The 27,351-nt window shown below is 36.1% G+C and overlaps 6 protein-coding genes across 10 annotated transcripts in view; 2 read left to right on the top strand and 4 right to left on the bottom strand.

Moving 5' to 3' along the window:
• Window positions 1-3,462, bottom strand: part of Rap1 (RAS oncogene family member Rap1) — a 43,830-nt gene extending 40,368 nt beyond the window's left edge. Inside the window, exons 1-2 of one of the 2 annotated variants that reach the window (XM_089595149.1) lie at window positions 2,740-3,462; window positions 1,130-1,179 (exon numbers count right to left, since the gene is read on the bottom strand). The gene's annotated coding sequence lies outside the window, so the exon portion shown is untranslated. The remainder of the gene's footprint in view (window positions 1-1,129; window positions 1,180-2,739) is intronic. The other variant, XM_089595150.1, reaches the window with a different exon arrangement.
• Window positions 3,463-5,090: 1,628 nt separating this feature from the next.
• Window positions 5,091-8,171, bottom strand: Ref1 (RNA and export factor binding protein 1). 4 transcript variants are annotated; one of them, XM_089595398.1, is made up of 4 exons: window positions 7,953-8,171; window positions 6,628-6,899; window positions 6,288-6,552; window positions 5,091-6,220 (listed from the first exon to the last, which is right to left on the bottom strand). In XM_089595398.1, exons 2-4 carry the CDS (start codon window positions 6,834-6,836, stop codon window positions 5,909-5,911), a joined length of 786 nt encoding a protein of 261 aa, XP_089451524.1. In that variant the 5' UTR covers window positions 6,837-6,899; window positions 7,953-8,171; the 3' UTR covers window positions 5,091-5,908. The 4 variants fall into 4 exon arrangements, with proteins under 4 accessions (XP_089451524.1, XP_014211605.2, XP_014211607.2 ...); XM_014356119.2 differs by having other exon boundaries at window positions 6,288-6,899; XM_014356121.2 differs by lacking the exon at window positions 7,953-8,171 and adding an exon at window positions 7,707-7,928 and having other exon boundaries at window positions 6,288-6,899.
• A 113-nt stretch (window positions 8,172-8,284) lies between these two features.
• On the top strand, window positions 8,285-9,692 carry LOC106641639 (uncharacterized). The gene is made up of 2 exons (XM_014356132.2): window positions 8,285-8,490; window positions 8,750-9,692. Exons 1-2 carry the CDS (start codon window positions 8,459-8,461, stop codon window positions 9,606-9,608), a joined length of 891 nt encoding a protein of 296 aa, XP_014211618.2. The 5' UTR covers window positions 8,285-8,458; the 3' UTR covers window positions 9,609-9,692.
• Window positions 9,693-11,493: 1,801 nt separating this feature from the next.
• Window positions 11,494-13,741, bottom strand: LOC149373872 (SET and MYND domain-containing protein DDB_G0273589-like). Its single transcript, XM_089595434.1, has 5 exons — window positions 12,757-13,741; window positions 12,428-12,675; window positions 12,063-12,257; window positions 11,845-11,994; window positions 11,494-11,771 (listed from the first exon to the last, which is right to left on the bottom strand). The coding sequence occupies exons 1-5, from the start codon at window positions 13,739-13,741 to the stop codon at window positions 11,499-11,501; spliced, it is 1,851 nt and encodes a 616-aa protein (XP_089451560.1). The 3' UTR covers window positions 11,494-11,498.
• Window positions 13,742-14,829: 1,088 nt separating this feature from the next.
• LOC149373871 (uncharacterized) lies at window positions 14,830-17,448 on the bottom strand. The gene is made up of 6 exons (XM_089595433.1): window positions 17,145-17,448; window positions 16,016-17,067; window positions 15,662-15,933; window positions 15,368-15,586; window positions 15,151-15,288; window positions 14,830-15,078 (listed from the first exon to the last, which is right to left on the bottom strand). The coding sequence occupies exons 2-6, from the start codon at window positions 17,022-17,024 to the stop codon at window positions 14,830-14,832; spliced, it is 1,887 nt and encodes a 628-aa protein (XP_089451559.1). The 5' UTR covers window positions 17,025-17,067; window positions 17,145-17,448.
• Window positions 17,449-25,773: 8,325 nt separating this feature from the next.
• Window positions 25,774-27,351, top strand: LOC149373870 (protein-lysine N-methyltransferase SMYD4-like). The gene is made up of 3 exons (XM_089595432.1): window positions 25,774-26,688; window positions 26,766-27,034; window positions 27,136-27,351. Exons 1-3 carry the CDS (start codon window positions 25,821-25,823, stop codon window positions 27,349-27,351), a joined length of 1,353 nt encoding a protein of 450 aa, XP_089451558.1. The 5' UTR covers window positions 25,774-25,820.

Genomic DNA, 27,351 nt, shown 5'->3' with positions numbered 1-27,351 from the left:
ATGGGGTTGAAATAACGTGGGTAAGTGATTTATTTTCTGCAAAAGGGTAGCAATCTACTTTTGCGAGATGCCATCGAATAATCAATCTACTGCTTTGATGATGTAAATTCATGAGGTCAAAACTTTTAATTGGATATGATAATACAACTAGATTTAGTTTTTTAAACTTTTCCTAGCAGAAAAGTAATTGAAAAGTGAAAATTTTTTCATTTCATGGAAAGATTGTCGTGCATTTTTGTAATATGATCGTATTCGAAAAAAAAAAAAAAAAAAGACTGCAAGTGTAATAACAATGTGGGGAAAAGAAAGTCAAGGAAAAAGACGTAGGGACAGAAAAAATAAGTATAGTGGAGCTACAGAATTTTTTTTTCTTTTGTGAAGAAAAAAAAAAGTATCATAAAGTGCAGAATGAATGCAACCTCTCTCTTACTAATAATAATTAGATTATATTCTTCAAGTAGTGAGAATAATTTGTTCAAAACTTATCATGTGATAAGATTTTTCTCATACAATTTTTTTTAAATGCGAAGATTTATATAACAGATGTTATTCAATGTTAAAATATAAATTTAGTAAGTAAATTACAAAATAAATATTATTCAAGCACAAATAGACAATAGTAAGCAGTTCCATGCACATACAAATTAAAGATTGCAGCTTGTGGCTGACATGATATTTCCATCACACTTGAAATATGATGAATTTCAGACGAATTTGTGACATGAACAACTTGAAATAGTTGTGTTGCTGTTTTACTGGTATGCTTATGTTTCAGCAATAATAAATTTTACCTGGCAAAGTACACATTATTATTCTTTGATAATAAAAAATTTCAATATTCAACTAAAAACATCATTAGATATATTGGTATTTAACAAAAAGATGCTTAACTGTACTTAATTTTATTATGTCCATTCAATGCGTTGTAAAACACAACATGCAGCATATCATTTCATGAATCAAATCATAATATACAAACTATGCGATCTCAAGAACTTAAACATTGAATTTTCTGCAGATCAACACTTTTTTTTTATACTAAGTCAACTTAATTTAGAGAGAGAAAAAAAAAAACCATCGTAAATTAAAATAACATTATAATGCAATTAAGCTCTAAGCATTGACTCACACAAAAACGTCCGGCAGCAAACAGCAGCAGAAGACACCCAACGAATGACACTGCAATTCAGATTAAATATCTTTCATCTATGTAAGTTTTTTTTTTTTTTTTTTTTATATTTAAGTGTACTGACTTCATCAGGAGTATGTACACTTCGTTTATTTGGAAAATTGATGTATATACGTTAGGTTTGGGTATCTTACATGTAGTACAATACAGTGTATAATGTGAAGAGTAATATTTGGTACATTATACTTAGCTAAATTTTAAATAAAATATAGTTTGTAGGTATGTTAATTCTAATCAGTCGATAGTTGGTTATAATTCGTTTAAACATTTGATTGGACAGTGTCTTAGATTTTTAGATCACAGTTTTTGACAAACCTACAAATCGCTGCGCACACAACAGTGTTCGGTTTGGCGATGAGACTTTCTATGTTATAAGGCGGTAGTACATTATTTTTGATAAGATCTTTTATAAGGATGTTTCTGTTTTCGTTATGTAATTGGCAGGCCCAAATTACATGATTTGGATCCTCTTGTTTACTATATTTTTACGATGAAGAGATTCTCTTCATCTATATAAGTAAGAAAGTACAACACTTTGCTCACACCAAGTGTACTTAGTATAAACCACAAGATACAACACGTTCCTTTGAACTTTCACCTCTCACTCTGATGATCCCTTTAAAAATATATAACCCAGTCGTCCAGCTTTGCTTGCACATGACGTGTACAAGTACACTAAGTATACACTCGACACCGACAGCATGAAAAAGATACCGGCACGGTATACTTATAGGTACACACGCACAGCAAGGCACAAAAAAAAATCAAGTGATCAGAAACTTGGTGATACTACTACACAAATTTACGGAAAGAAAAAAAAAATTAAAATTAAAAAGACATTTAGTTGAGTTGTACAGCAACAGCAGAAAAAGAATCAGCAGTAAGTAGCAGCAGAGAGAGAAAAGGAGGAGGAGAAAAAACACGGGCGTTGCTCGCCTCCTGCTTATATGTGCTGTGGCGGCGCGGCAGACCATCAGCAGCAGCAAAGCCAAGCAAGCCAACACACACACACACACACACACACACACACACACGTATGCGTACATACACGTCCATTAAAGGCGGATATAAACTGCGAAGAGGAGGAGGCGGAGGTGGAATAGCATTTATAAGCATTTATACACGGTATATACCCACATAAGTATATACATATACACTGTCTGTCGGAAGCAGCATGTGTAAATGTATAGGTGTGGAATGCCGTACGTACGTGCGGATGTCCTCTCTAATTTTTTTTTTTTTTTTTTTTTTTTTTTTTTTTTTTTATCAAGTCACAGTTTAACAGAAAAAAGAAAACAAAATAAATAAAACTGTACGATGAAAAATTCAAAGAGATATACAAGAGGAGGGTGGTATGTTAAGCGCGCGAGGGGGCGTTGAGAAAAAAAAAAAAAAAAGGACGTGTAGGTATAACCGTACACACCTTATCAGCGCTTTCCACGCTGGCTACCGTTATTGTAACACATACTTGTGTATAATTTCGACGATATGCGTAGCCCCGGGGGTGACGTGAAATTGAAAAGGTACAAGAAAAATACACCATAATTTACCTGTACTACTCGGCGTCCGTTTTTTTTTCCCCGCTGTCCACGCGACGTCTTCGGCGAAGCACCTCTTTCACTCGTGTACAGGCTACAATGCTGTTGCCGATTGTGTGCCGCTGTATGTTACAAACCACACGCGTTACAGAGGTACTTATTTTTCATACAAAATATTAATCAACTTGTGTCGTACACTCAACATGTAGGCACACACACAAACACACACACTTTTAGGTAAGTACCCTGCACTGTTGAACGAACCCGACGACGACACTTGCTTCTCCTTCTCTCGTTTTACAATTCCTCGAAGATGCTCTCCGCAAGAGGATAAAGAGGATGTATCACGCGCGCACTCGCGTTTAACGCTCAACTATCTCTCCGAGGTTGGGTGTGCGTGTACAGTGATATACTATATGGGGCTCGAGGAAGAACTTTTATGCTTGTAGTTACTTATCAAACGCACTCCGGGAATTATATTTTTTTTTGTTTCTTCTCACCCAAAAAAACGTAAGAAGAGAGAATACAACAAAAAAAAAAACTACACACGCCACGAAGTTAGGGTCCGTGGCCAGTATACCCAACTGCGCTGTCCGGCACTTGGTTCATGTAGGTGTATACACTCGCGCGACGAACGTGCAGCGTATGGACGTGGACGACAACCGGGACCCGGGAGAGCACACACTCTCTCTGCGCGGAGTAGTACGTATTTCGAGGCTGACTCGATTCGACTGTATTATCCATAGAGATGTAAGGATAGAGTGCGCTGATGCCGCTGATTACACTAATGTACGTGAGGGGGAGCGATACGGTAAAAGAAAGAGATGGTCGCCGAGAGTGTCCTCTCCATCTCTTTCTAGCAGAGTGCTGTGATTGGCTGCTGCTCAAGGGGGTTTTCTGGCCGTCAGCGGCAGTTACTGACATAGGTTATTGCCTCTTGAGCATCAGCCAATCACAGCGCTCAGCTAGAAAGAGATGGAGAGGACACTCGGCAACCATCTCTTTCTTTTACCGTACCGCTGTATTCAGCCAGAGATCAGCTTCTAGCGCACTCTATATCTCTATGGTATTATCTGCAGCGCAGCGGCGTGTGTGTGTGTGTGTGTATATACGAACACGTTAGCTTGGTGGGCTTTTTGCATTATGAGAATTCTCGGAGTGAGAGTGTATTTAACACCCACGATATGCCAACAACCCGAGAGAGTTGACTCCCGCCACGCCATGTGCGTCAGCATATGCATATATTTCCGAGATTCTGAGTCGAGAGGTCGACACGCGTTCGATAGGTATCGAGAGATCGACGCGGTTGATAAAATGGTCCGATTAACCTTATGTAGGTATTGTAGGTGGACGTTCTTATCGACCGCGAGAGCAAATCAGAGCGCACATAAATTTTAAAAATATATATTGCAGAAATTGATTTTTCATGGGGAAAGAGACCGTTAAGTACTCCTTATTTATTAAAAACAAAAAACGATATATCTTTGTAAAGGACTTCTATAAAAGATACAGCGAAAAAACATTTAACGCTTTTTTTAAAGGTTAAAATAAAGATATTAAATTTTTGTAGAATTGCAATTCACTTGGTCGTTTCTTTTTTTATTTATTAAAAAATAACGAAGCGTCTGCAAACTACACCTGAGCAATGTTGTCATCACAACGCGCTATCAATATGTTCATTCTATAGTCGTCGTGATTGTTAAAAGTATTTTTAATTGAAGTAAGTTAAAATAAGAAAAAAAAAAAAAAAAAAAAAAAATGACAACTTATCAGGGATAATTTCTTCCTATTGTTTATCGATGTTATTTTTATTTATGAGATTAAGAAGAAAATTACGTTTACTTTGATGAAACAAGTCAATGCGATTTTTATTTAATTCATAGTAAATAATAAGAAAAACTATTTTCTCCCTACCATCAGGAATAAAGTATCAAATTAAATAAAAAATATACTCTATCAAGTATTTTATTGGCAGGGTTCTAATAAAAATTTAATCAAATCTTAGTTAAATTACAGATTAACTAGGAACTTAATTTTTCAATTACCAGTTAAAAACTTTTTATTTATTTAAAAAGTTTTAGTTAACGATTGTACTTTTTTCTTTAATTGTAAAATTATTTAACAAATAAGTAAGCTTAATTAAGTACTATATAAATTAAAATTTTCATTGAGGAATAAATTTATATTTTGTTTCATTCAGGAGTTTATTATTTTAGAACTCTGGTGATTGCAGTATGTATTTTTGATAAATAAAAAAAATTGGCTTAGAAGTTAGGATGTACTTGTAGGGCTGATTAAAATGTGATTATCACTCGTTCGTCGTTTACTCATTCAATTAAAGTAGAGGACAATAATTCAACAACTTGTCTTTATACTTTTATTTTAGAATGTTCATTATTAAATTACATAGAAGGAATGGTGCATACCAGATCGTTATATGCAATAACAATACAATTTATTTCAAAAGTTATAGTAAGTTAATATTAAAAAATTACGAAAATTGTTTTTTTCAAGATAAACCATTTTACGGTTCAAGTGGTTCGCAACATGATGCATATGATTTGATTAAACTGATAGTCATAACCAATTTAAAGATACTATAGATATTTGGTGGCTTGTAAGACTAATCCTTTTAAAAAAGTTCTTATTTTAACCATCAGATCGCGGAGAGCTCATCAATCATCTACTTTGTTAAAAAATGAACTATGTCAAGATGATCTCACTACAAGACGTTCTTTTTTTGTTTTCTTTTTTAAAATAAACACAAGTAAATGTTGATAAAATAATAGCACAACTACCAAACAAATCTACATTACAAGACAATTGCTTTTTTTCTCAACGCGTATTTAAATACGAGCTATTGGTAAAATTATAAAAGAAAAATTTTTTACTCATCTTTAGTTGCCACTATCAATCTCTCCCCATCGCACTTTTTCGCTATACATGTATACTTATTTAATTCTAAAAAAAATTGGCTCTCGTCTTCACAATCGCCCTTAGCTAACGCATAGAATTATCAGGAGATCAGCGCCGTCGTTTCTCCTAATATTTACAAAACGCAAAAAATATATGACAAGAAGTTACAAGAAAAAAGAAATTATTACTATTAATAATCATAATAACGCTAATATGACGGCGCTGACAAGTCCCGAGTGCTGGTCAAAACTTTTCAGACATAAAATTAAGCTCCTTCCGAGTTCGGCACCTTGCTCTTGACGTACTCTTCCAATTCAGCGTCCAATTCCTCGGCAGTGGGCTGCTTCCTGGGCTCCCGGCCTCGTCCGGCTCCTGGCTTGCCACCGCGACCTCGTGGAGCTCCTCTGCGTATTGGCGGACCACCGCGACGACTGCGGCTCATTGAACTGCCGCGTGACCTGAAACTGCTACCACCAATACGAGAACCCCGTGGGCTGATTCCCGGGATCTCTGATGTTGCCAGCTGTATGTTCATCTCACGACCGTCCAGTGGCACGCCATTGTACTGTTTCATTGCCTGTAAACAAGAAACAACTTTTGTTAGATTTACGGGAAATTTTTACGGTGTAATCTGATGTACGCACCTTGATGGCGTCAGCTCTCCTCTCGAAGATGAGATCGGCAGACCCGAGCGATCGGCCTGATCTGTCGTAATGCACTCCCGCAGACTTGAGGGGCCCAAATTCGCTGAAAAGCTCGAGGATGTCCGAATCCGTGACGCCAAAGTCTAGATTCGAGACAATGAGCTTGGTCGCGTCGGCGCCGTACTTGCGCGAGAGGGAGCTCGACGAGCTACTACTGCCCAAAAAGGCCTCGCGCTTCACACTGGCGGAGGGCCTGCTGCGACCACCGAAGGTTGAGCTGCTGCGACCACCGAAGCTTGAGCTGCTGCGACCACCGAAGCTTGAGCTGCTACGACCACCGAAGCTTGAGGTGCTTCGCCGGGTTATACCACCCCGGCCGCGACCGCGTATCACACCGCCGCCAGGCTTGCGCATGCTACTACCGCGAATCGAGGATGGACCTCGCCTGGGACCGCTGCCGATGGATCGTGGCGGGCCACTGCCGCGTCTGCCACCGCGAGACCTGCCGCCCTTGTTCCGATTAATTATATCCTCCAAGCTCATGTTCATTTTGCCGAGTTAAGTTTGTCTTCCGCGGGCGTCAACTGAAGAAAAGGTACTGCTTGCTGTTAACTGAAACAAATATATGATATTTAATGTTTCACGTTTTTCTATCACATATTCATGATGTTAGTACCTTGCAATCGTTGCTTGCAAAGCAGGACAAAAATCGTCTGTAACATACGTGTATTTCTAAATATTATCCAATTTCATTTACACTTTAAAGAAAAAGGAAGTTTATTTTAACCGGTGCTACAACACATGCCACGGAAGTCAAATTTAGAAGCACCTTGGTTTGAAAACTCAAAGTGTCTCTACACACCAAAGTACTTATTTTAAAAACCTAGGTATATTTTCCAAAAACATAACACACAAGACAAGTAGGTATCCACTTTAACTTCGATGCACAAAATTATATACAGTCAACAGTGAAATACATCACTCCGGTGTTTTTGTTTTCGTTCCGAGCGTTTTCATAAAAGTCGTTAGCTTTCCAGTATCCTCAAAATATATCCCCCAAAAGAAAAGGCTCGCTCTCTCCCTCTCTCTCTTTTAAGATAGTGGATGTGTGTGTACTTGCACTAAAGTAACCAAGTATATGTGGATGAATGAAAATAAGTGTGTGATAACACACAGTGAAGTTTTAGAATGTAATGAAAATAAGCGACGTAGAACGAAAAAAGCATCGACTTCAAGAAAATTGCACGATCATCCGTAATAAAAGAAAAATTGCTCAGAGGATAGGGGTAGGAGGGGGAGGGGGGTTGCGCTCGAATAAGGTTATGCGTCCTGCCGGTAGACAACTACATGACAATAACACGCAACATATCGCAAAAAAAAAGAAAACAGTTAACAGTGAATAGCAAAAAAAAAACTCACTGTTGCTCGCGAGGAATTGCAGCCGAGACGACGTTACCGTTTGGAGGTGGACACGCGTGCACTGGGTTTCGTGAATATCGCAGGGGGAAAAAAAAAAGAAGATGGACGCCTCTCTCTCGCTCGCTTTTCCCTGCGCGGCCTTTCGGAGGTTATAGAGGCACGACGCTTCGCGGCGACGAGTTTTGGAGAGCACGTCCGCGGGGGTTGATCACAGGGTAGAGCGATAACCAGAGAAATGGTACTTACGGGAAATGAGAGTCCGGTCCTTGTAGATTAGTCGTTACACTGCACACAATAACACTCCACACACCCCGTAATTCACGGCTTTACCTGATGAGCTTTAACCGGCGATCGGAGACTGTTGTAGAGAGAGAGAATTTTACTGCAGAAAGAGAGAGAATGATACACAAGTATATACAGGTATACAGCTCTGAATTCTGATAGCAATTTAAGGCAAGTATATACTGCTGCGGCACTGCGTCACTGTATGCGGTGATTGTTGGAAATTCGTTACGTGCGCGCGCACATGTGTTGTTTTTTTTCCCAGCGTCATCATTAAAAGACTTCTGCTAGTGATCATTACACACACTTGTTGTGCATCAGTGCATTTTAATATACTTATAGGACCTATATATAGTGTTGACAATTCCTCTTTTTTCAAGATTAGTAGATATATGATTTGTCGAAAAGTCGAAAAACGAGAGACGCTTTGAAAAACTGATGACCAGGAGGAGACGAGGGTGACGATTACGATGGTCGAGGTTGTGGATCGGAGCGATGACAGGTTAGGTGGAAACAATGAGTGATACTTGTTGTATTTTTGTGTGTTGATGATTTTTAATTGTTTGGCAAAGTTACGACGTTTTGCGAATTTGTTTCTCCCTTCGAAAGTGTGAAATATTTTCCTAAGAGTCTACAAAGTTTTTGACAATGATTGAGATGTTCTTTATTTACTAATAATGATAAGATCTGCTGTTGCCAACATTTAACGTTGTTTCTAAAACTCGAAAACTGAATAAAGAAAAAAATGATCTTTTTTACAGTTTGGAAGCTAAGTCACCACCAGCGTCAGTCGACAACATGAATCGTTCGCTGAAAAATCGTTCGGATGAGGTGACAGACTCTTGTCGCAGATACCTGCACGATTTAGCTGCTAGACCACAAGACGGTAGCACTGCCAAAGTTTATATAAAAAACATCGAAAACTACTTGGACGAGTCAGACGCTCATGAAATAAATGAGCGTGACTACAATGGTCGCACGGCATTACACGTGGCTGTCCAGCAGCGCAACGTTGATGCAGTAGTGGCTCTGTTGTTGTGCGGTGCTGACATTAATGTTGGTGACCTAATGGGCAAGAGTTCATTCACCTATCTCCTCGACACCTTCCAGCCAAGCAGTTACAAAGGCAACTCGTTGTTTTTCACGTTGCATGGCCACGTGCACAAGCTCCTGGCGCTTGGCCTCGAAGTCAGCGAGGAGAACAGAAGGTGCTACGGAGTGGCCAGAGTCAGACATGCTTTCAATGACAAACAGCTGCAGATTGGATACGAACTCGAGCTGGACAAGATGAAGGACGTGAATGTTGCCAGGGGAACGTCGTTGTGCGATGTACTGTTCAATGGTGCTCAAGCCATTGCCACCTCTATGCTCAAGAGGAGAACCCTGGAAGAGATCATTACAGCTAGTGATTTTTACACAGAATTTCCAAAACTTTGTTGTTTGATCACGTTGCAGTACAGAAGAGGATTGACCAGGAGGAAAATGATGGAGCCAGCTAAGATGGCACTAGAGGAGGTGATTGGATTGAGTTTGCCGGATCCTTGTACAGAGGGTATTATTTTGCATCTAGGAGAGGACGATTTGATGAATTTGATCATGGCTAGAACTATGGGAACGTAACTTGTTGAGTGTTCTTGTGTTGTCTGGACTACCAAAGGATTGTTTTCGTTATACTTTGACGCTTGTTTGCTCTAAACGTTTTTTTTTTTTTGTTTTTTTTTTTTTTTTTTTGGTAAAGAAATAAAATGTTAATGATAAAACGTTATCGAGAGATTATAAAGAAAACAAAAAATAGTTTCACGTTTGAGGAAACAGAAAATATAACGTGTGTGATAAAATATTTACTTGTAAACAAGCTCACTTATAGTACAAAATTAATGATTAAACATTCTTTAATAAAGTAAAAAAATTTTCTACAAATAAATAGATCTTGCTTTCTTTGAAGTGGTGAAATCATGAGATTATATAAATGTTATTAAAAAGTTGTAGTACTACACACTTACATAATAATGTGTGAGTAATGTTGACACATTAGTTTAACTCTCTAGAAGCTAAACACAGTCACACAACACAATTTGTTAAAAATTTGTTAATAAAACATGCCTTTTAAAAAAGTAATTCAAGTGAAACATCTCATTATTAAGGACACACATCATTTAGTCCCAAGGACGTACAGTACGTAATATAATCTACAAAAGGGCAAAAAAAAAATTGTCATCCTAATCGCGAACAACCAAATAATTTGTTATAAATACAAAGATACAGTGAAAAATTGCAGATTTTTGAATTAATTTTGATTATAAAAATTTTTTTCATTTTTAAGAAGTTTACAAGATTAAATAATACATCCTGAACATTTTTTGAGCAATTTTTTTTTCTGTTAAGTACATAAAAAAAATATTCATAATGAATGTCGCTATTGTGAAAAAAAAACTCTTGTCCCAATGTACTTATATCTTTAGTTTTTGCCCAGTAAAAATGTTTTGATTTGGTTTGAAAAATCATATAATTAAATTTGTGGAGTCGAAATCTTATTCACTCATTATTTCTCTCCGAGTCAGTAAAAGTACAATAGATTTGTTCGGCTTGTCGGTCCGGAGCTCGGAGATTTACCTTCTACAAATGAAGTCACTGTATATAGGTACACACTGTAAAGCAGTTCAACGGCAATAGTAGGGGGACATTTCGATATGTAATGTTGGCACCTCTCCTCCACCATACGCTTCTTGTTGCGGGTGACTCGTGGTTTCCCCTTTTTATGTAATTATGAAATTATTTGATAAAGTAACCATTTATACATTACACCACTTGCAGTAATTTTTACTGTTAAATTACGGTAAAGTTGGATAAAATTTATTAGCCACGATACTTTTCTCCCTTTTCAGATGAATTTTTTATTGTAGCATTACTGTAAAAATTCTTTTATTTTTAGAATCATTGTAAAAATACTATCTTATATTCTTTCCTCATGTAACTTAGAGGAAGGCACTTTGCACAGAAGAAAATCTTACTTTCACGGTAAAAATTATTGGAGTTTTTTATCCGTGTTGGTCTTTGCAAGGAAAATATTATCACTTTGATTGAAGTCCTGCGTCTCGCGTGACTTGTCGCTTATAGAATCGAGGAAGTTCACCCAAGAAGAAATCCTGAACGTTTGAAACAAGCTTTAATGCAGATTGTAATTTATTCTATGATTGATAAAGTAGTTACATTATTTACTTCAATTGTTCATTAGATTCCAAAGATAAAATTTGGAAACCCTTTTTTCAAAAGCTTTTAATTAAATGCTCTTAAGCGAATATTTTATCCCAAGTAAAGTTACAACATAAAAAGTAGGTGATCTTTATTATCATCACTATATTTAACATATCTTATGGATGAAAACATGCTAGGGTTAATATTCAAGTAGATGGTAAAACAAATTTTTTTCGAAAACATTTATATTTTAAAAATCACTTGATTATCGTGCGATTGAAACAATTACAAAGTATATATAAACAACGTTATCGGTTACGAATAAACTATGACTTCGGAACATTTGTCGAGGCTGCATGCATTAGGACAATAATATTGCACGAAAAATGCAGATAACAAACTTTTTAAAGTACAGATAACAATCGACGGCTCGTCCAACAAAACGGTAGCAACTCTTATTTGTAGGGACAGTGATTGTAAAATCGTTCTCAAATCGTCGTCATTTTTCACTTTAGGTAGTTTGTCCACCACATCCAGGACCTCTTCTAAAGTTTCCAACTCGAAATCACTCATTGATTTTAAATATTCCTGCAAATAGTAGTGGTTTGTTAAAATTAAAATATTAGTTTTTATTCTAGAAGCTAAAAAACTATTGACATACGTTACACTTTTCCGTTTTGAACATAAAGGACAGCCATTTGTTCTCACATGCAACGCAGTTGCATATAAAATTATATTCCAATTGTAAAACATGCCTCCTGTGGATATTTTTTGGCGTTGCATCATAGGTACAATTGTAACTGATGAAAATCTGAAAGTGTTGTTACAACATACCCATAAGAAAAAAAATTTTGTCGTCACTTTTAATTATTTTCTTACCTGAGAACCCGTTGCAATGGGCTTTAGGGCATATAATATTAACTTTGAATCATCTGTAAAAACCTCGTGTGCATTGGGACAGCAACTGTTGTTGATAAAACTAGCAGTCATCGACAGCATTATCCCACGAGGATGATTATCGACTTTGGTTAAAACGTTTTCACTTTTGTTATGTACCATAACGAGATTTTGTATCTAAAACCAAAAGTTTTAATGAACAAAGTTTTTGACGAAAATTATCTCTTGCACACACGTACTTGTAATATTAATACTTTCAATGAATTGAGTGCAAAGTTGTAGTACAATTCACCGTTACTTTAAACAATGTGGTTTTTGAAATTAAAAAAACTAAACACCATACATACACAATATCTGTTAACACAGACGATTTTACTGAGTTTCAATAAAATGGCTCCAAGAAACAAAATATCTTCATTATGAGCAGCATCGCAATACCTATTGGTATTAAAGTATCCTTTACAATAAAACGGCGTGTACTGTACAATAGCGATTAAAACTTTCGCAACGGTTCTTGTGATACGTGACAAATGGATTTTCGGCACATTGTCCGCCAAGGTAAATATATGTTTGAACAATGTCGCCTTATTAACACCTAAAACAATACTTACCTTAATCTATCATAATGTGTATCTATTTTTACTTAAAAATATAATCGATGGAAATAATACCGTACTTGCATCACCATTTCTTCTCAAAATCTCCATCTTGAGGTTTTGCAAATTGCCAGTTTCACAGATACCCATGACAAATATCTTGACTGCAAGTTTGATGCAAATTGCAGTGTCACTTGTTCCTTGGACGCAGGGCATGATGAAACACTCGGTTCTGTGGTACATGCTCAAAGCTTCATTTTTGCACTGTTCGGTGCAAAATACGCCAACAGTACAGTAATAGCACGAAACTCCAGTTGTCGCGAGACATCCACAGTGATAACAGTACGCGTACGGCAAGTCTTGATTTGGAAACACAGCGTAAGGCCTCTCGATGAAAATAATGTCACCCGGGTGGTAATCTTTCTTAGCAATTAGGTATCTGCCATACTCCTTCGAGTACATGACGTCAATGTTGTTGAAAATATTATCTCTCCGTAAATCCGTCAACTTATCAACATTTGCACCATTTGCTTCGACCTTTCCTTTGGTCGGTTTGACGATCACGTAGTTCAAAAGCTCCTGCACCTTGGAAACTTTTTTCCTCACTTTGCTCCTTACAGAGACCAAACACTCATCTGCTTCCATCTCTTTGATGATTATTTTGTACAACTCTGACCTGCCCAACGCGTATGCACAATGTGTCTTGAGTTCGTACAGCCACACTTTTGAAACTGCACTTGCAACTATGCTGATTGCTCTGTCGACGTCGACTAGGCAATCCTTGTACAATTTCATGTGAAACAATAGACCAGCTCTGGCTGCGTATATGTCTCCGAGTTGTCTGGTGCTCCAAGTCGCGTGAGCCACTGCTTTTCCATAAAAATTGAGGGCTTCCAGGTGAAGTCGAGGATTGTGGCTTTTGGCCTCCACGAGCTCGTCGGCCCTTGTTTTGGCGTCAAGGGCGATACTGTGGCTTTTAGGCACGTAATGCTTTATGTTTAATTCGTAATTTTCCGCTTCAAACTTGAACAACTCTTTGCGTATCTGCTCTATTTCAACATCCATTGTTGACATTTGAGACCTTTTAACTCTAGAGCTGCGGAGAGGATAGTGTATACATATATAGATTGTACAGCTCTCTGGCCTCTCAGCCTCTCTGGCGGCTTGTTTAGTTTGTTTGTTTGCATAATATTTAAAGGTTTATTTTCATGTTCTTGGCAAAGTGATATCTGTCGGTAAGGTAGTCCAGCGTCACGTTCCGCTCTTTGAAAACAATACAAACTTACTAATTGAATACTCACAATGATTAAAAATCGTTATCATTGATATTGAAATATTGAATACGTCTAACATGTATTGATGAAAAAAACAACCAAGACATTTGTTTCATATCATTCACGTACCTTTTTTTTTTTTTTTTTACATAACTGTATGAGCTTGCAATCTTCTAAATAAAAATTATAAAATAGAAATACGTTGATTTATAGCTTGATTTTTGATGTGTACCAATAACACTTTGGTACTTAAACGAAATTAAAAAAAATAAAATAAATTTACCGAGCATTACGAGTAAAAAATCGAATAAAAACATTTTACTTGAAAAATCCTTTAGAAAGTGTCATTAATTTATTAGTTTTGGGCACATTGATCAAGTTTCTATTGTATTCAAATCGTAATATCGAACGGAAAAATACAATTAGTTAAGTAGGTGATTTGAGTACTTAAGTATTATTATTTTTGTTAGCCACATAGGAAACAACACAATTTTAATTATTTGAGGTGTTCAGACAGCACTTATAGCTGCAGATGAAAGATAAATAATTATCATGTCTTACGTAGAAATAGTCATTGAATATAAAAAATAAACTACGTAAGCAGGGAATTTTTTAATACTATCTGTGATACCAAGAACCGTACGTGTCTGAAGTAATTTGGCCAACGATTAAATATTTTCAATAGTTGAAAAAGCCTATTTTCATTTAAATGCAGAAATAAAGCGTTACAGGAGTATAAAAAAAATATTAAATACCTGAAGAGTTTGTTCATGCAATTTATTTATTAGCTCAGCTATGATAATAAAAACAAAGAGTAATAAACAAAAAATGAAAATATTGAAATACTTGATGCAATAATCTACTTATATATTGTATACTTCAATAATAGATACACGATGAATAATCACTATGATTCCTGCTATAATCCAAATAATAAGCCAATCCTATAAAACACTTAAAGGAAGAAATTGTCTCAACTGGTTTTTTGAACGCTTTGAATTCGTCTTCGATATACTTTTTTATTCGACTCATTGCCTGTTCAAAATTTCCAGACTTAACTAGATCTAACTGTTTCTGCAGCATTAAGAAATTTCCTATAAATTTGCTATTCATTGGAGGATTGCTTTCCTGCAAATAAATTTGCCATTGTAGTTAACTCATGAATGGGATCACAATGAAAATAAAGCAAATTTTTCTTACTAGGTTCTCGAGGCACCCTTCATAAGACCAATGGTTTTGACATGCCACGCACTTGCAATCGAAACCAAATAATTTTTTCAAGTCATCTCTTGGAAAATTATTGTAAAGATTATACACGCTCAAGTAATGAATAAATATCTACAAAAAATACATATAAAATTATGAGGAAAAAATTGTCGATTGTTGAAAGCGCGTCATTAAATAAGTAGACAAATACCTGACTATTTTTTTTAATAGGTTCTGATGCGTACAGAACTACTTTCGAACTGTCTGTATAGAATTTTTGAACATTGGCAGCAGCTTCACAGCAATTGTTAATAAAACTGGCTATAGTTTGCAAAGAAACACCCTTAAGAACTCCACCTATTGATTCCAAATCTTGATATGTCCTAGTTGAACGTCTATAATCCTTAGGGTTATCTGATAGACCTCTCACCTGTTAAAATAAAATCAACATGTGAGTACTAAATGAAAAAGTATTAAATTCTGATGTATCAATGTGTGAGCTTACAAAAAATTTATTGGAAGAAGCAATTTTGTAGAGTTTTAAAAGAAGAGCTCCAGTAAACAAGAGTCGTTCGTTTTTTGCAAGATTATCAAGGCTTGTACATGCAAAATTTGACTGGTCAGAAAATGGTGGAAATTGAATGACGGAAAGCAAACTTTTAGCAAAGTCGCCTAACATTTCATTCATGTTGTCTTTTGAAACGTTGCTGGACAATGTGTAGACAAACTTAATCATGTTGTCAAGCTTAGTTGTAGAGTAACACCGCTTAAACCTTTCTGGAATTAAAAATGATTTTCAATCGGCAAGCCTAAATAAAGTATATACACTACTTATGAGTTTTTCTCTGAAGAATAGTACCCTTATCAGCATCGATGTACTTTAATTCAGCTTGAAGTTTATCAATACCACCAGCCTCTTTGATCATCATCATGCAAATTCTAACAGCAAGTTTGCAGCACATGGAAATGGTCTCTGGTTCCTTGGATTGAGGAACCTTCAAGTGAGGAACAATGAGACACTCCCACTCGTGGTACTTCTTCCAAGCTTCTTCCTTACACTTCTCAGAACAATATATGCTCCAATTGCAAAAATCACAAGGTATGCCAGTCGGCGCCACGGCCAAACAATGAGAGCAGAACAAAAAAGACAGCTCCGAGTCATGGGGAAATACAACGTATGGCTTCTCCACCATAATGACGTCCCCCGGCCTCATGTCCCTAGCAGTGACCAAGTGCCTGCCGTGCTCTCCGGAGTACTTCATCTCCACGTAATTGAATAAATCCTGCTTCTCCCTTTTCGTCAAAATCTCCTCGGTCTTGCTGATTTCATACTTTTGTTCTTCCTGCTTTTTGGAACGCATGACCATCTCCGTCCTTGCGATTAAACTCGCGAGAGGATGTTTCTTATTGCCAACATCTTTAATTTTATCAAAGCATTCGACTGCTCTCTGAAAAGCTTCTTCTTTGCCAGGCAAACCAGCCAATGTAAGACACTTGGCCTTACGGCAGTACAACTTTGTTTTCAATGCTTCATCAATTGTGGTGATTGCGAGAGCTCGATCAACGTCAACTATTCCCTTGCTGTATTCGCCTACGTGAAACAAAAGAGCTGATCTGTTCGAATAGGCGAAAGCCAGTTCTTGAGACTTTAAAGGAGCCAAGGCTACACTTTTCGAGTAGAGATTTAGTACTTCTCGATGTTGCTGAGCCGTATGTCCTGATAGCTTGAAGAGTTTGTTGCCTGCGTTTCTCATTTTTATGGACAACTCGCTGCTCTTGGACGTGGCCGGCTTGTGTACTGGAACTTGGTACTTTCGAGAGACAAGGATTTCCAGCTGCTGAAGGATTTCTTTCCTTTCGGTCTCCATTGTATTTTATTGGCAACTAAAAGGGTGTACCGAAATTGCTATCCTAAACACAAGTTTATTCTGGTGCCTTTAGAGAAAATAAATACAGATGTAAATAGAATTCATGTAAATCTATCTCACCACGTATTCTTGATCGATTAAATAATTTCGTTCGAATGCCGACTGTTTATTTACGTAAGACACATGTACGGCGACTGTTGATTCTAAATTGTCAAGTAGGTATATCACAAAGAGGTTTACAAGTGTTAAATTCACTTTGTTTTTATATAAGTTCAGTCAGGACACCTGGACACTCCGTTGAACAACAGAAATGTGCAATACTTTTCAAGCTTTGCATTCGAAGGTCGTGACCTGTTGTAACATGACCTTTGGGTGCTGGAAGGTGGCGCGAATTAGCGAACGACCATGGCACCCGTAATCGCTGATCCCCAATTCCCCATAGAGATATCCTAAGGATCCTTATATAGCTATTCACATAAACAATTTTTGCTTATTTCATTGTGAACGTTCATATTGAAAATGGGGTTCCACTGTTCCGCTAAACTCAAATTGAGTGAACAGACTGAACAGACCTATACCTCTTTTTCCATCAGGCAACAAAGCCTAAGTATGGTCGCAACTATATAAATATATTATGTTGACTGACAGAGAACACAGTATAGGTCTGTTCAGTCTGTTCACTCACTTTGAGTTTAGCGGTACGTGGAACCCCCTTTTCAATATGAACGTTCACAATAAAATAAGCAAAAAATGTCTATGTGAATAGCTCCGTATGTTGGCACCTCTCCTCCACCATGCGCGCTTCTTGTTGCGGGTTGCGGTATTGCGGCTCGTATGTCTCTCACCGCTTTCGTGGGTATGTTCGGTTCCGTTTAGTGGGGTACATGGTCCGGTGTCCGCTCTGAGACCGTGAGGCAGTACAGAGCGGGCTGTAACTGTGGCCGTACCATATAACTTTTTTTCGCTTCGGGGGCCAGTGATATAACATAGGCCAATGTACAGAAAAATAGTTACATGGTAGGTACGGTCCCTGTAACAGCCCTTGACCCAGTGTATATGGGACATGCTGACATGCACCAATAACCCATGGGTACATATGCAGTACAGCGTCACAAATCCACTCCAACCGCCTGCATCCCGGCACCCAGAGAATATTAAATTTTAAGATCAATTAGCCACATGTGTTGTTACTTTAACAAGTCAACATTAAACGTTACGTAAAAAAAGTTTTTCATAATAATTACAAAAGTCTTGACTGCCCCTTTAATAACAAAACCCAAAATATTAGCATTTTTGTTAACAACAAACTATGTTCTACAATAATGAAAATTTTTCTAAATATACTGACACGTGGAGAACATACCCCACTTAGTACAATATTACAAAACGGGAAACCGTCGAGATAACCTCTCTCTCTTTTGTACATTACAAAATGGGGAAACTTTACAGGGGTACTAGCGCGTGTAGAGCTTACCTCTCTCTTTCATACATTACTACAAAATTGGAAACTTTTCAGAGGTACTAGCGCGTGTAGAGCTTACCTCTCTCTCTTTTGTACATATAACTACAAAATGAAAAACTTTTCTGGGTACTGGCGCGTGTAGAGCTTACCTCTCTCTCTTTTGTACAATACTATGAAACAGGAAACTTTTCAGAGGTACTGGCGCGTGTAGAGCTTACCTCTCTCTCTTTTGTACACTACAAAATGGAAAACTTTTCTCGGTATTGGCGCGTGTAGAGCTTACCTCTCTCTCTTTTGTACAATACTACAAAACGGGAAACTTTTCTGGGTACTGGCGCGTGTAGAGCTTACCTCTCTTTCTTTCGTACATTACTACGAAATGGAAAACTATTCAGGGGTACTGGCGCATGTAGAGCTAACCTCTCTCTCTTTTGTACAATACTACAAAACGGGAAACTTTTCTGGGTACTGGCGCGTGTAGAGCTTACCTCTCTTTCTTTCGTACATTACTACAAAATGGGAAACTTTTCTGGGTACTGGCGCGTGTAGAGCTAACCTCTCTCTCTTTTGTACAATACTACAAAACGGGAAACTTTCCAGAGGTACTGGCGCGTGTAGAGCTTAGCTCTCTTTCTTTTGTACAATACCACAAAACGGGAAACTTTCCAGAGGTACTGGCGCGTGTAGAGCTTACCTCTCTCTCTTTTGTACAATACTACAATTGGAAAAACTTTCCAGATTTACTAGCGCGTGTAGAGTTAACCTTCTCTTTCTGGTAGAATATACTTCACTGAGGGAAACTTTTACAAGATATACTGCCACGTGGAGAGCAGCCCTTCTCTCTTTAACCTTTTGTACCACGAATTCGTTACTTCGTCTCGGCATGAAAATGTGCACTACTCATAAGAGAAATTTACCGTCGTAGTTATGGAAAGAGCTGTTATCGCAGTTTTGAGCTCAGTTACTTGCTTTATCCAGTCCTATCCACTTCGATTTGTGGTGCTGTGAAGTTTAAGTAATAGTTTAGCTCTTGAAATTATTTCATTTTGTCATCAAAGTGAATCTTTGTGTTAGCAAAAGTGTTCAACTTTCGTTGTTACAACACGATGGGCAATTTTGCGACTAAGGTAAATACAAGCCGTTTTCTTTTCGCCACTAGCTTTTTTAGGTTTTGTAACATTTTTCAAAAAATTACAATAAATGTATTTATGAGCATATTATATAGCTTACGAATTCTTATAATATACATATACGGGGACATTTATGTGTATTGTTAATATTTCTGTATAACTTTTAACGATTTCATGTTATTTTTCCAGTCTAGCAGCGGTGTCAACAAGAAGGCTTATTTCAAACGTGAACATAAAGCGTTACACGTCGCAATTGAATATGGTAACCACAAGGTACTAAAAGCACTTATAAAAGCTGGTCACGACGTCAACGCTGCAGATGAGGACGGGCGCACCCCTTTGATGACGAGTTTGATCCAAATTTGTTTAGGTAAGACAAATTAAGATTTTATATAATTTCAGTATAATATTTATTAACGTTGAACAGTACAATTATTTTATATGTACCTTACGTTAATTACAGATGGTAAAAAAGAATTGAAGAAGAAAGATCTTAAAATCCCTAAGATCTTAATGAAGTCTGGAGCAAAAGTCAAGATTGCGGACAAGAAAGGCATGACCAGCTTGCACTACGCAGCTTATATTTCATCACCAAAATTGATCAAATTGTTACTGAAACATAAAGGAGCTTCGTCGATCAATAAGCTGGACAGTTTTAATGCTAGTCCGTTACATTATGTGACGAGATCGATGAAACTACACTTTGTGAAAAATACGTTAAGTAAAAAGGTAATATTTTATTTTAATAAAAACTGTCATTCGTAATTTTTCATGCATCAAAATTTTATTTTAAAAAATTTCTTATCCTTGCAGTCGAATGGCAAACCCAAGTTATTTGAGCCCACGTCCGAAAATCAGATGGAATGCATGAGACTACTCATCGCACGTGGAGCAGATGTGAATCACAAAAACAAGTGTGGCATAAGTGTATTTCACGATGTTTTTGAAAATTCCAAATTATGGGAATTCATACAATATTTGCTGGATCAAGGATATGTGGTCGATTATCAAGACAAAAGGTTATTAAGATTAATGAAATTTGGACACGGTATGCCGAATATGGATATATTGCTGAGACATACTGCCGTGTGTAAGAGTGCACCAAAAGGTGGTAAAAGAATCAAGCAATTTGATGCCACAAAGTTACACGAAGATTGTCAAAGTTATTATGAACAGTGTCTGATAGAAATTGAGTGTATGAAGAAATTTTTTAAGATTAAGGCAAAATTGTTATGTAAAATATTAATGGGTAATGCAAAAATTAGCAGTAAGACTCGTAGATTATTTAAAATAGCCTCAGCTCTAGATATTCGCCAGTATTTTCCAATTTACGGTGATTTTTTAATAAACAGATTGAAGAAAATTATGAAGAAATGAAAAATGAATAAATTACTATCTTAAATCTTATTAGCAAACAAGATAATTAATTTATTAAGGCGATATTTTAACTGTTTTGAATATTGTATCAAATAGTCAGAGCTAACAACCTTTGATTTAATTCACAGTTAATTTAAGTTTAATATATTAGCCATGCGTTTACAAAATTACATTCATAAGAATTTGTAAATATATATTAAATATAGATTTAGTTCTAAAAATAAAAATTATTAAAAAAAAAATTTTGTATTATTTATTTATTGAAAAATTTTTTTTTTTTACTATTATAATGATAATTACCATCTCTATTATATAATTATACACTTAGCTCATAGAGCTACTTTTCCACACGACTCATCTGTCACACTGTCCCTTGACCCTCTGTAATCATTTTGATCGAAAAAAAAGGACTCGTCCCAAGTGGTGTACTGGGGCCGTACCATATAACTTTTTTTTGCTTCACGGGCCTATGTTATAACATAGGCCAGTATACAGAAAAATAGTTCTATGGTACGGACCCTGACTAGCGTACCTGGGTACGAGATTAACTTTTCATTAGGAATATTCCAAATGAAAAAAATCGTTGCACGCTAGAGTCTGTATGTATGACGTTTTTTTCCATTTGGACCTTTCCAAATGAAAGGTTGCTCGCGTACCCGGGCAAACTCGTCAGTACACCATTCGGAACGAGTCTAAAGAACGTACCTATAGTATCTATAACTATTCTATAGGTTTGTTCAGAAGCCAAAATCCGGAACAAACCTTATATACCTAGCCCTAGTTCCATGTTCCATCGCGAACTGGGATGCACCGATGCACGTGTACACGTCCAAACACGCTCTCACAGTCGCCGCAATGCCGCTAACGTGTTGAAGATACGCAGTTGCAGGAGTTCTTTTACATGGTGCATACATACACAAATTTGGGCGTATATATTATTTTCAGTCTCCTCGGTTAAACTAAGTAATTTTTAATTTTGGAACGATTGGTTATTACTTTCATTATAAAACAATGCAGTGGTTGCATCAATTAAGCAATTGAATTATCATCCAACACCGTCAAGATGAATCGCGTGAGAATTGGAGAGGATAACTTTTTTTACCCTGACATGGAATGCATAACTAAAAAGTCATCCAAAGCATCCATGGTAGCTCGTCAGAAGGGCAACAAACTTTACATGAGTAATAATCATAACAAGAAAATTCACCTCGACATTCTGTACTACTACTCTGAAAGTGTGGCTTTTGCTGAGGATGGCTCCAAAGAAATGGCCTTGGCTTACTCCAACAGATCAGCTTTGCTGCTGCATTTGCACAAGTACCAGGAGTGTCTCGTTGACATTGAAAGGGCCTACCAAATAACAAAGTTGGACGAGCTGAAGATGAAGCTCATGACTCGTAAGATGAAGTGCATGAAGTTGATGGATGACAAAACCCACCTTCAAGTCAATGACAAGAACAACGAAATTGAAACTATCGAGTCTCTTACGACTGCAAGCAAACGATCAAAAACTATCCCCTGTGCTTATAACTGCGTTACTCTTGCCAGTAACGACGAACATGGGAGGCACTTAGTTGCCACCAAAGATATAGATCCCGGGCAAGTTGTTGTCATGGAGAAAATCTTGGTTCAGTTTCCCTCGAGAGAAAAGACATATCTGGTTTGCTCCCATTGTTTGATGTTTGCATGCAATGGAATACCATGCAAGTCTTGTGCAGAGGTAATTTATTGCTCAGAAAAGTGCAAGAATGAGGCTTGGCTACAGTATCACGATGTTGAGTGTGTTATTCTCCCTTTTTTAAATTACGCTAATCAGATGGAGCAAAGTTTAACTGAAATAATATTAGCTATTAGATTATTTATTACGTTAGTCAAGAGAGAAGGTTTGCTCAACGTATTTGAAGAAATGACCAAGGTCCAGAAATTACAGAGGAAAGGTTCGTATCTGTTGTAAAAATATATTGCCTTTTTCTGGAACTGATTTCAGGAATTTTTTTTTTTTTTTTTTTTCTTTAGGTAAATTTTTGCAAGGATTTTACAAAAGTGGAGTGTTCCAAAGCAATAAAATAAAGACTGTTTTCAATTTGATGACTAATCCTGCAACTTATGTTAAAAAAAAATGGCCAATCCTGGTTGAATTAGTTAATGGCACCGTTGATTTGTTGGCCGATAACACAAACATTTTTTACTCCCTCAATCAGGTCAACGCAGAGCTTGACAGTGTCAAGTCAAATACAGTGAAATTAATTTGCAAGTTGATATTAATTATAGAAACTAATTCTTTCAAGGTTTGTATGAAAACCAGCAACAATAGCTCTGGTATATGCATAAATTAATATTATCTATTTTATTTTTCAGTATCAAGGTTCCAATTGTATTTGCGAATCTTTGGAAGAATGCAACAAGGTCTGTGGAGAATTGGACATTGGATCATTTTTTTCACCCTTTTGCAGCCTTGTTAATCACAGTTGCAGTTTCAATGTCATTCACACAATCATTGACGATCAAATGGTTCTGTATGCCGTACAACCAATAAAAAAAGGAGAGCAAGTAATTATTGACAAAAACATTGAATTTACGTGATTTGAAAATGTTTTAATTAAAATTCAGCGTGTACATTGTGAAATATTTATATTTCAGCTTTTTATTAGTTACTACCAGGTAACGATGCAGGAAGTGCCTGAAAGACGAAAAGTGATCAAAGAATCACATAATTTTATTTGTAACTGCACGGCATGTACAGAAAATTGGCCAGTCAACTTAATCTTAGATGCGGTAAGATGCATTTTATTTTTAAAATAGTTTTTATTTCATACCATAAGATTCTGATTTTCCGAACTTTACTAAATTGTAAAAAGAAATACAAAAACCTTGACAAACATATTTTCATTGCAGATGAAAGATTTCGACAACATATCAAAATTGACATCAGAAATTGAGAAAGTTGAAACAATTAAAGGAATAAAATTAATGCCTTACACACTGTTCAATATCCATAATGATTGGGTATTTAATAAATCAGTTAAAGACGCTCATGTTGAAATAATGAAAATAATTTACAAGTATTGCACCGGTTGTAATGCTTATATGCATAGTTTTTACCATATGACGTATATCTCTAGGTATTTTGAAGTAGTTTTTGGTAAAAAGGTATTTGAAATACCTCAAAAGTGTTGACTTTTTGTTAATAATTGGCAAGTCGATGATTTTCCTTTTGTAGTTATGCTACTAAAAGTACATAAGTTACTTTTATTTGTACTCGTTACTTTTTCTTTTGTGTTTATGCACAGTAATTTAATTTTGAATTCAATGTCTAGTTACATTTGAAAACTTTATCAAACATACCAAGAAATTAGTAATATTTTACTCACTGCATATTAAGATTATATTGTTAAATATTTGCTACTATTATATCGTATATTATACAACACTGACCTACGAAATTTGTATTTATTATTAACAAAAGAATGAATGAAGCGTTTATATATTATTTAATTTAATTGCATGTGTAGTTTATTATTTAATTTATGGTGTATTATGAGATGTGAAAGCTTCTATTACATTGTCAAATATCGTTTAATTTTTATAACATTATTTTGTAAGTTTAGTAGTAACAAAAGATTGAAATTAAATAGCGTAGTCTTAATTGTAAAATTTGTTTTTCTACTTACTTGATAAATCTTAGATTATATGCGACGATAAAAATTATATGTTAGTGAAGTTCGTCATTTCCGTTATTGCAGTAGTAAGTGTACATTTATTTTGAGACATGTATTTTTAGCAATTATTTTTTGTTGTATCATATCAAGGTAAACAAATAAAATTTTTCAAGCAAATAAATACAATACAGTTGAACTTGGTATAGGATTCCATTTATTCTATAAATAATCTATTTGTGGAGTGTCCATATGAATTTGGTACCAAAGTAATGCTCGAAGAGTGTAGCTTAGAATTCTTGCATATTTACAGTTTTTGGTTTTTTTATTAGGTAATTGGGTCTTACCGAAAACAAATAAATTCATAAGTGCAAGAGTTAGTGACATAATTTTCATAAAAATGTGAATTGAAGTTGTTGGAACCATTGCCACTATCAATTTTCATCCCAAACATAATATTTCACTTAGGTTTATTTAAGTCCATCACATTTTGTTCGCATGAAAAATTCACTTGCTCTTTTGATATTATGCATGTTATTAGTAGATTATAACAAGTCAATTACCTTCATATTCGCCGCAGTCAAAATTAAAACACACCATTTGCGAACCATTTGAGTGTTATTTGGTTTCAATTTTTTTTTTCTTTTTTTTTTTTTTTTTTTCTTAACAACCTTGTTCATACAATTTAAAACACAATGTTACATAAAGAAACAGTTGGATTGCATGTACTAAACAAAATTATTATACATGAAAAAATTGGTGTGAAGTATATAATATGAGTTTAAGATTTAGTAATTTCATCTCATAAGTAGATATGATTGGTTTATTAATGATTTTATTATTCTGCTTTTTGCATGCATTTGTTTGTAGGAACAAGTGGAACCAGACCATCAGACGGCTGGTCACGTGGTCATTCCAAAAAGTGGAGCGAACGAAACGAGCAAACCGAAGCATTAAAAAAAAAGGTATACTTAGCGTGTGTACACTGTACCGTCGAACAAAAATTTTTTTTTTTGGGTGTACTTATTAATATACATGTAAGTACAGTGCCCGTTCCTTTTGTCAGAGATTATGCTTTATACGCTTAAATAAGTATAACAATAGGGATTTCATGCAATAATTTACACTTTCCATTTTCTATCATTAGTTCATTGTGTGGAAGGTTCCCAGTATGAGTTGCTTAATTAGAGAGGATAACATTTTTTATGCTAAAAAAAATCGTGTGCCAATAAAGTGTGCTACAGCATCATCGGTGGCTCGCCAGGATGGCAATAAACTTTACACAAGTAAAAATCATAACAAGAAAATTCACCTCGACATTCTGTCCCACTACTCTGAAAGTGTGGCTTTTGCCAAGGATAACTCCGAAGAAATGGCCTTGGCTTACTCCAACAGATCAGCTTTGCTGCTGCATTTGCACAAGTACCAGGAGTGTCTCATTGACATTGAAAGGGCCTACCAAATCACAAAGTCAGAAGAGCTGAGGGTAAAGCTTCTGACTCGCAAGATGAAGTGCATGAAGTTGATGGATGAAAAGAGCCAACCTTTGGTCAAAGACGAGGACAAGGAAATTGGAACTATCGAGTCTTATGCAGTTGGTAAGAGGTCCAAGACCATCCCCTGCGCCTATGACTGCGTTACTCTGGCCTACAACGAAAAATATGGGAGACATGTCGTAGCCACCAAGGATATAGAACCTGGGCAAGTTGTTGCCATCGAAAAAAGTTTTGTTCAGATTCCAACAAGAGACAAGACCTTCTTGGTTTGCTCCCATTGTTTGATGTTTGCCTGCAATGGGGTACCATGCAAGTCTTGTGCAGTAGCATTTTACTGTACGGCAAAGTGCAGAGATGAGGCTTGGGTGCAGTATCATGACATCGAGTGTGTCGTTCTCCCTTACCTAAAGCATGAAGATTTTGTAATGCAAAATTTAAGCACGTTACTAGCGGCTGTTCGATTGTTTATCAAATCAGTCAAAGAAGAAGGTTTGCTTAATATCATTGATGATGTACGTGAGATCAACCATCTGCACACTGAAGGTTTTTATTTGAGTTATAATTCGTTTTCCGTCTTTTTATAAATTTAATATTATGTAACTTTTCCCGTCTGATTTAAGACAAAAGTCTACAAGGATTTTTTAATGATGATGGCATATTTCAAAGCAAAAAATTTAAAACCATCTACAATTTGTCGTGCAACTCAGGACCGAGTAGCAAAAATGATGATTTGATGTTGATTAATTACATTAGAAGCACTACAGACCTATTAGCAAATAATACAAACATTTTTGACCCGATCAGTTATAGTAGTCCAGGGTCATACAATCACATAGTTGTCAAAATAATTTACAAATTAGCATTTATTCTAGATTGCAATTCTTACACGGTACGTCTTATTTACATACGTTTCATTCTTTTTTTTGCAAAGTTTAGATTGATATAAATTGTAATGAAGAAAATTTTAATTGAATGATATTTATTATACAGTTTCAAGGAACGAATTGCGCTTGTGAATCTTTGGACGAATGCAATCAGGTTTGTGGAGAATTGGATGTCGGATTGATTCTTCTACCATTTTGTAGCCTTCTAAACCACAGTTGCAATGTTAATACAAATCAATTGTGCATCAAAAATCAAATGTTTATCTATACTTTACTTCCCATAAAAAAAGGAGAACAGGTAATTTGTAATGAAACATTTTAG

Source organism: Copidosoma floridanum, unplaced genomic scaffold (genome assembly GCF_036245765.1).
Source record: "Copidosoma floridanum isolate Cflo_tuat_1 unplaced genomic scaffold, Cflo_Japanese_pri ptg000025l, whole genome shotgun sequence".
Lineage (NCBI taxonomy): Eukaryota > Metazoa > Arthropoda > Insecta > Hymenoptera > Encyrtidae > Copidosoma > Copidosoma floridanum.
The sequence above is the reverse complement of the archived record's forward strand: the minus strand, read 5'-3'. Positions and strand labels throughout refer to the sequence as shown.

What these genes read in the sequence shown, in the direction of transcription:
- LOC149373872 (XM_089595434.1), bottom strand. Translation starts at nt 13,741, where the DNA reads ATGGATGTTGAAATAGAGCAGATACGCAAAGAGTTGTTCAAGTTTGAA. An exon ending in CCATTGCAACGGGTTCTCAG is followed by an intron (nt 11,995 to 12,062) that starts GTAAGAAAATAA and finishes CAACACTTTCAG; the next exon opens with ATTTTCATCAGTTACAATTG. An exon ending in TCAAAACGGAAAAGTGTAAC is followed by an intron (nt 11,772 to 11,844) that starts GTATGTCAATAG and finishes TACTATTTGCAG; the next exon opens with GAATATTTAAAATCAATGAG.
- LOC149373870 (XM_089595432.1), top strand. Translation starts at nt 25,821, where the DNA reads ATGAGTTGCTTAATTAGAGAGGATAACATTTTTTATGCTAAAAAAAAT. An exon ending in CAACCATCTGCACACTGAAG is followed by an intron (nt 26,689 to 26,765) that starts GTTTTTATTTGA and finishes GTCTGATTTAAG; the next exon opens with ACAAAAGTCTACAAGGATTT. An exon ending in TAGATTGCAATTCTTACACG is followed by an intron (nt 27,035 to 27,135) that starts GTACGTCTTATT and finishes TTTATTATACAG; the next exon opens with TTTCAAGGAACGAATTGCGC.
- Ref1 (XM_014356119.2), bottom strand. Translation starts at nt 6,836, where the DNA reads ATGAACATGAGCTTGGAGGATATAATTAATCGGAACAAGGGCGGCAGG. An exon ending in GGAGAGCTGACGCCATCAAG is followed by an intron (nt 6,221 to 6,287) that starts GTGCGTACATCA and finishes TCTTGTTTACAG; the next exon opens with GCAATGAAACAGTACAATGG.
- LOC149373871 (XM_089595433.1), bottom strand. Translation starts at nt 17,024, where the DNA reads ATGGAGACCGAAAGGAAAGAAATCCTTCAGCAGCTGGAAATCCTTGTC. An exon ending in CTATTAAAAAAAATAGTCAG is followed by an intron (nt 15,289 to 15,367) that starts GTATTTGTCTAC and finishes TATTTTTTGTAG; the next exon opens with ATATTTATTCATTACTTGAG. An exon ending in AAGGGTGCCTCGAGAACCTA is followed by an intron (nt 15,079 to 15,150) that starts GTAAGAAAAATT and finishes ATTTATTTGCAG; the next exon opens with GAAAGCAATCCTCCAATGAA.
- LOC106641639 (XM_014356132.2), top strand. Translation starts at nt 8,459, where the DNA reads ATGGTCGAGGTTGTGGATCGGAGCGATGACAG. An exon ending in GTGGATCGGAGCGATGACAG is followed by an intron (nt 8,491 to 8,749) that starts GTTAGGTGGAAA and finishes TCTTTTTTACAG; the next exon opens with TTTGGAAGCTAAGTCACCAC.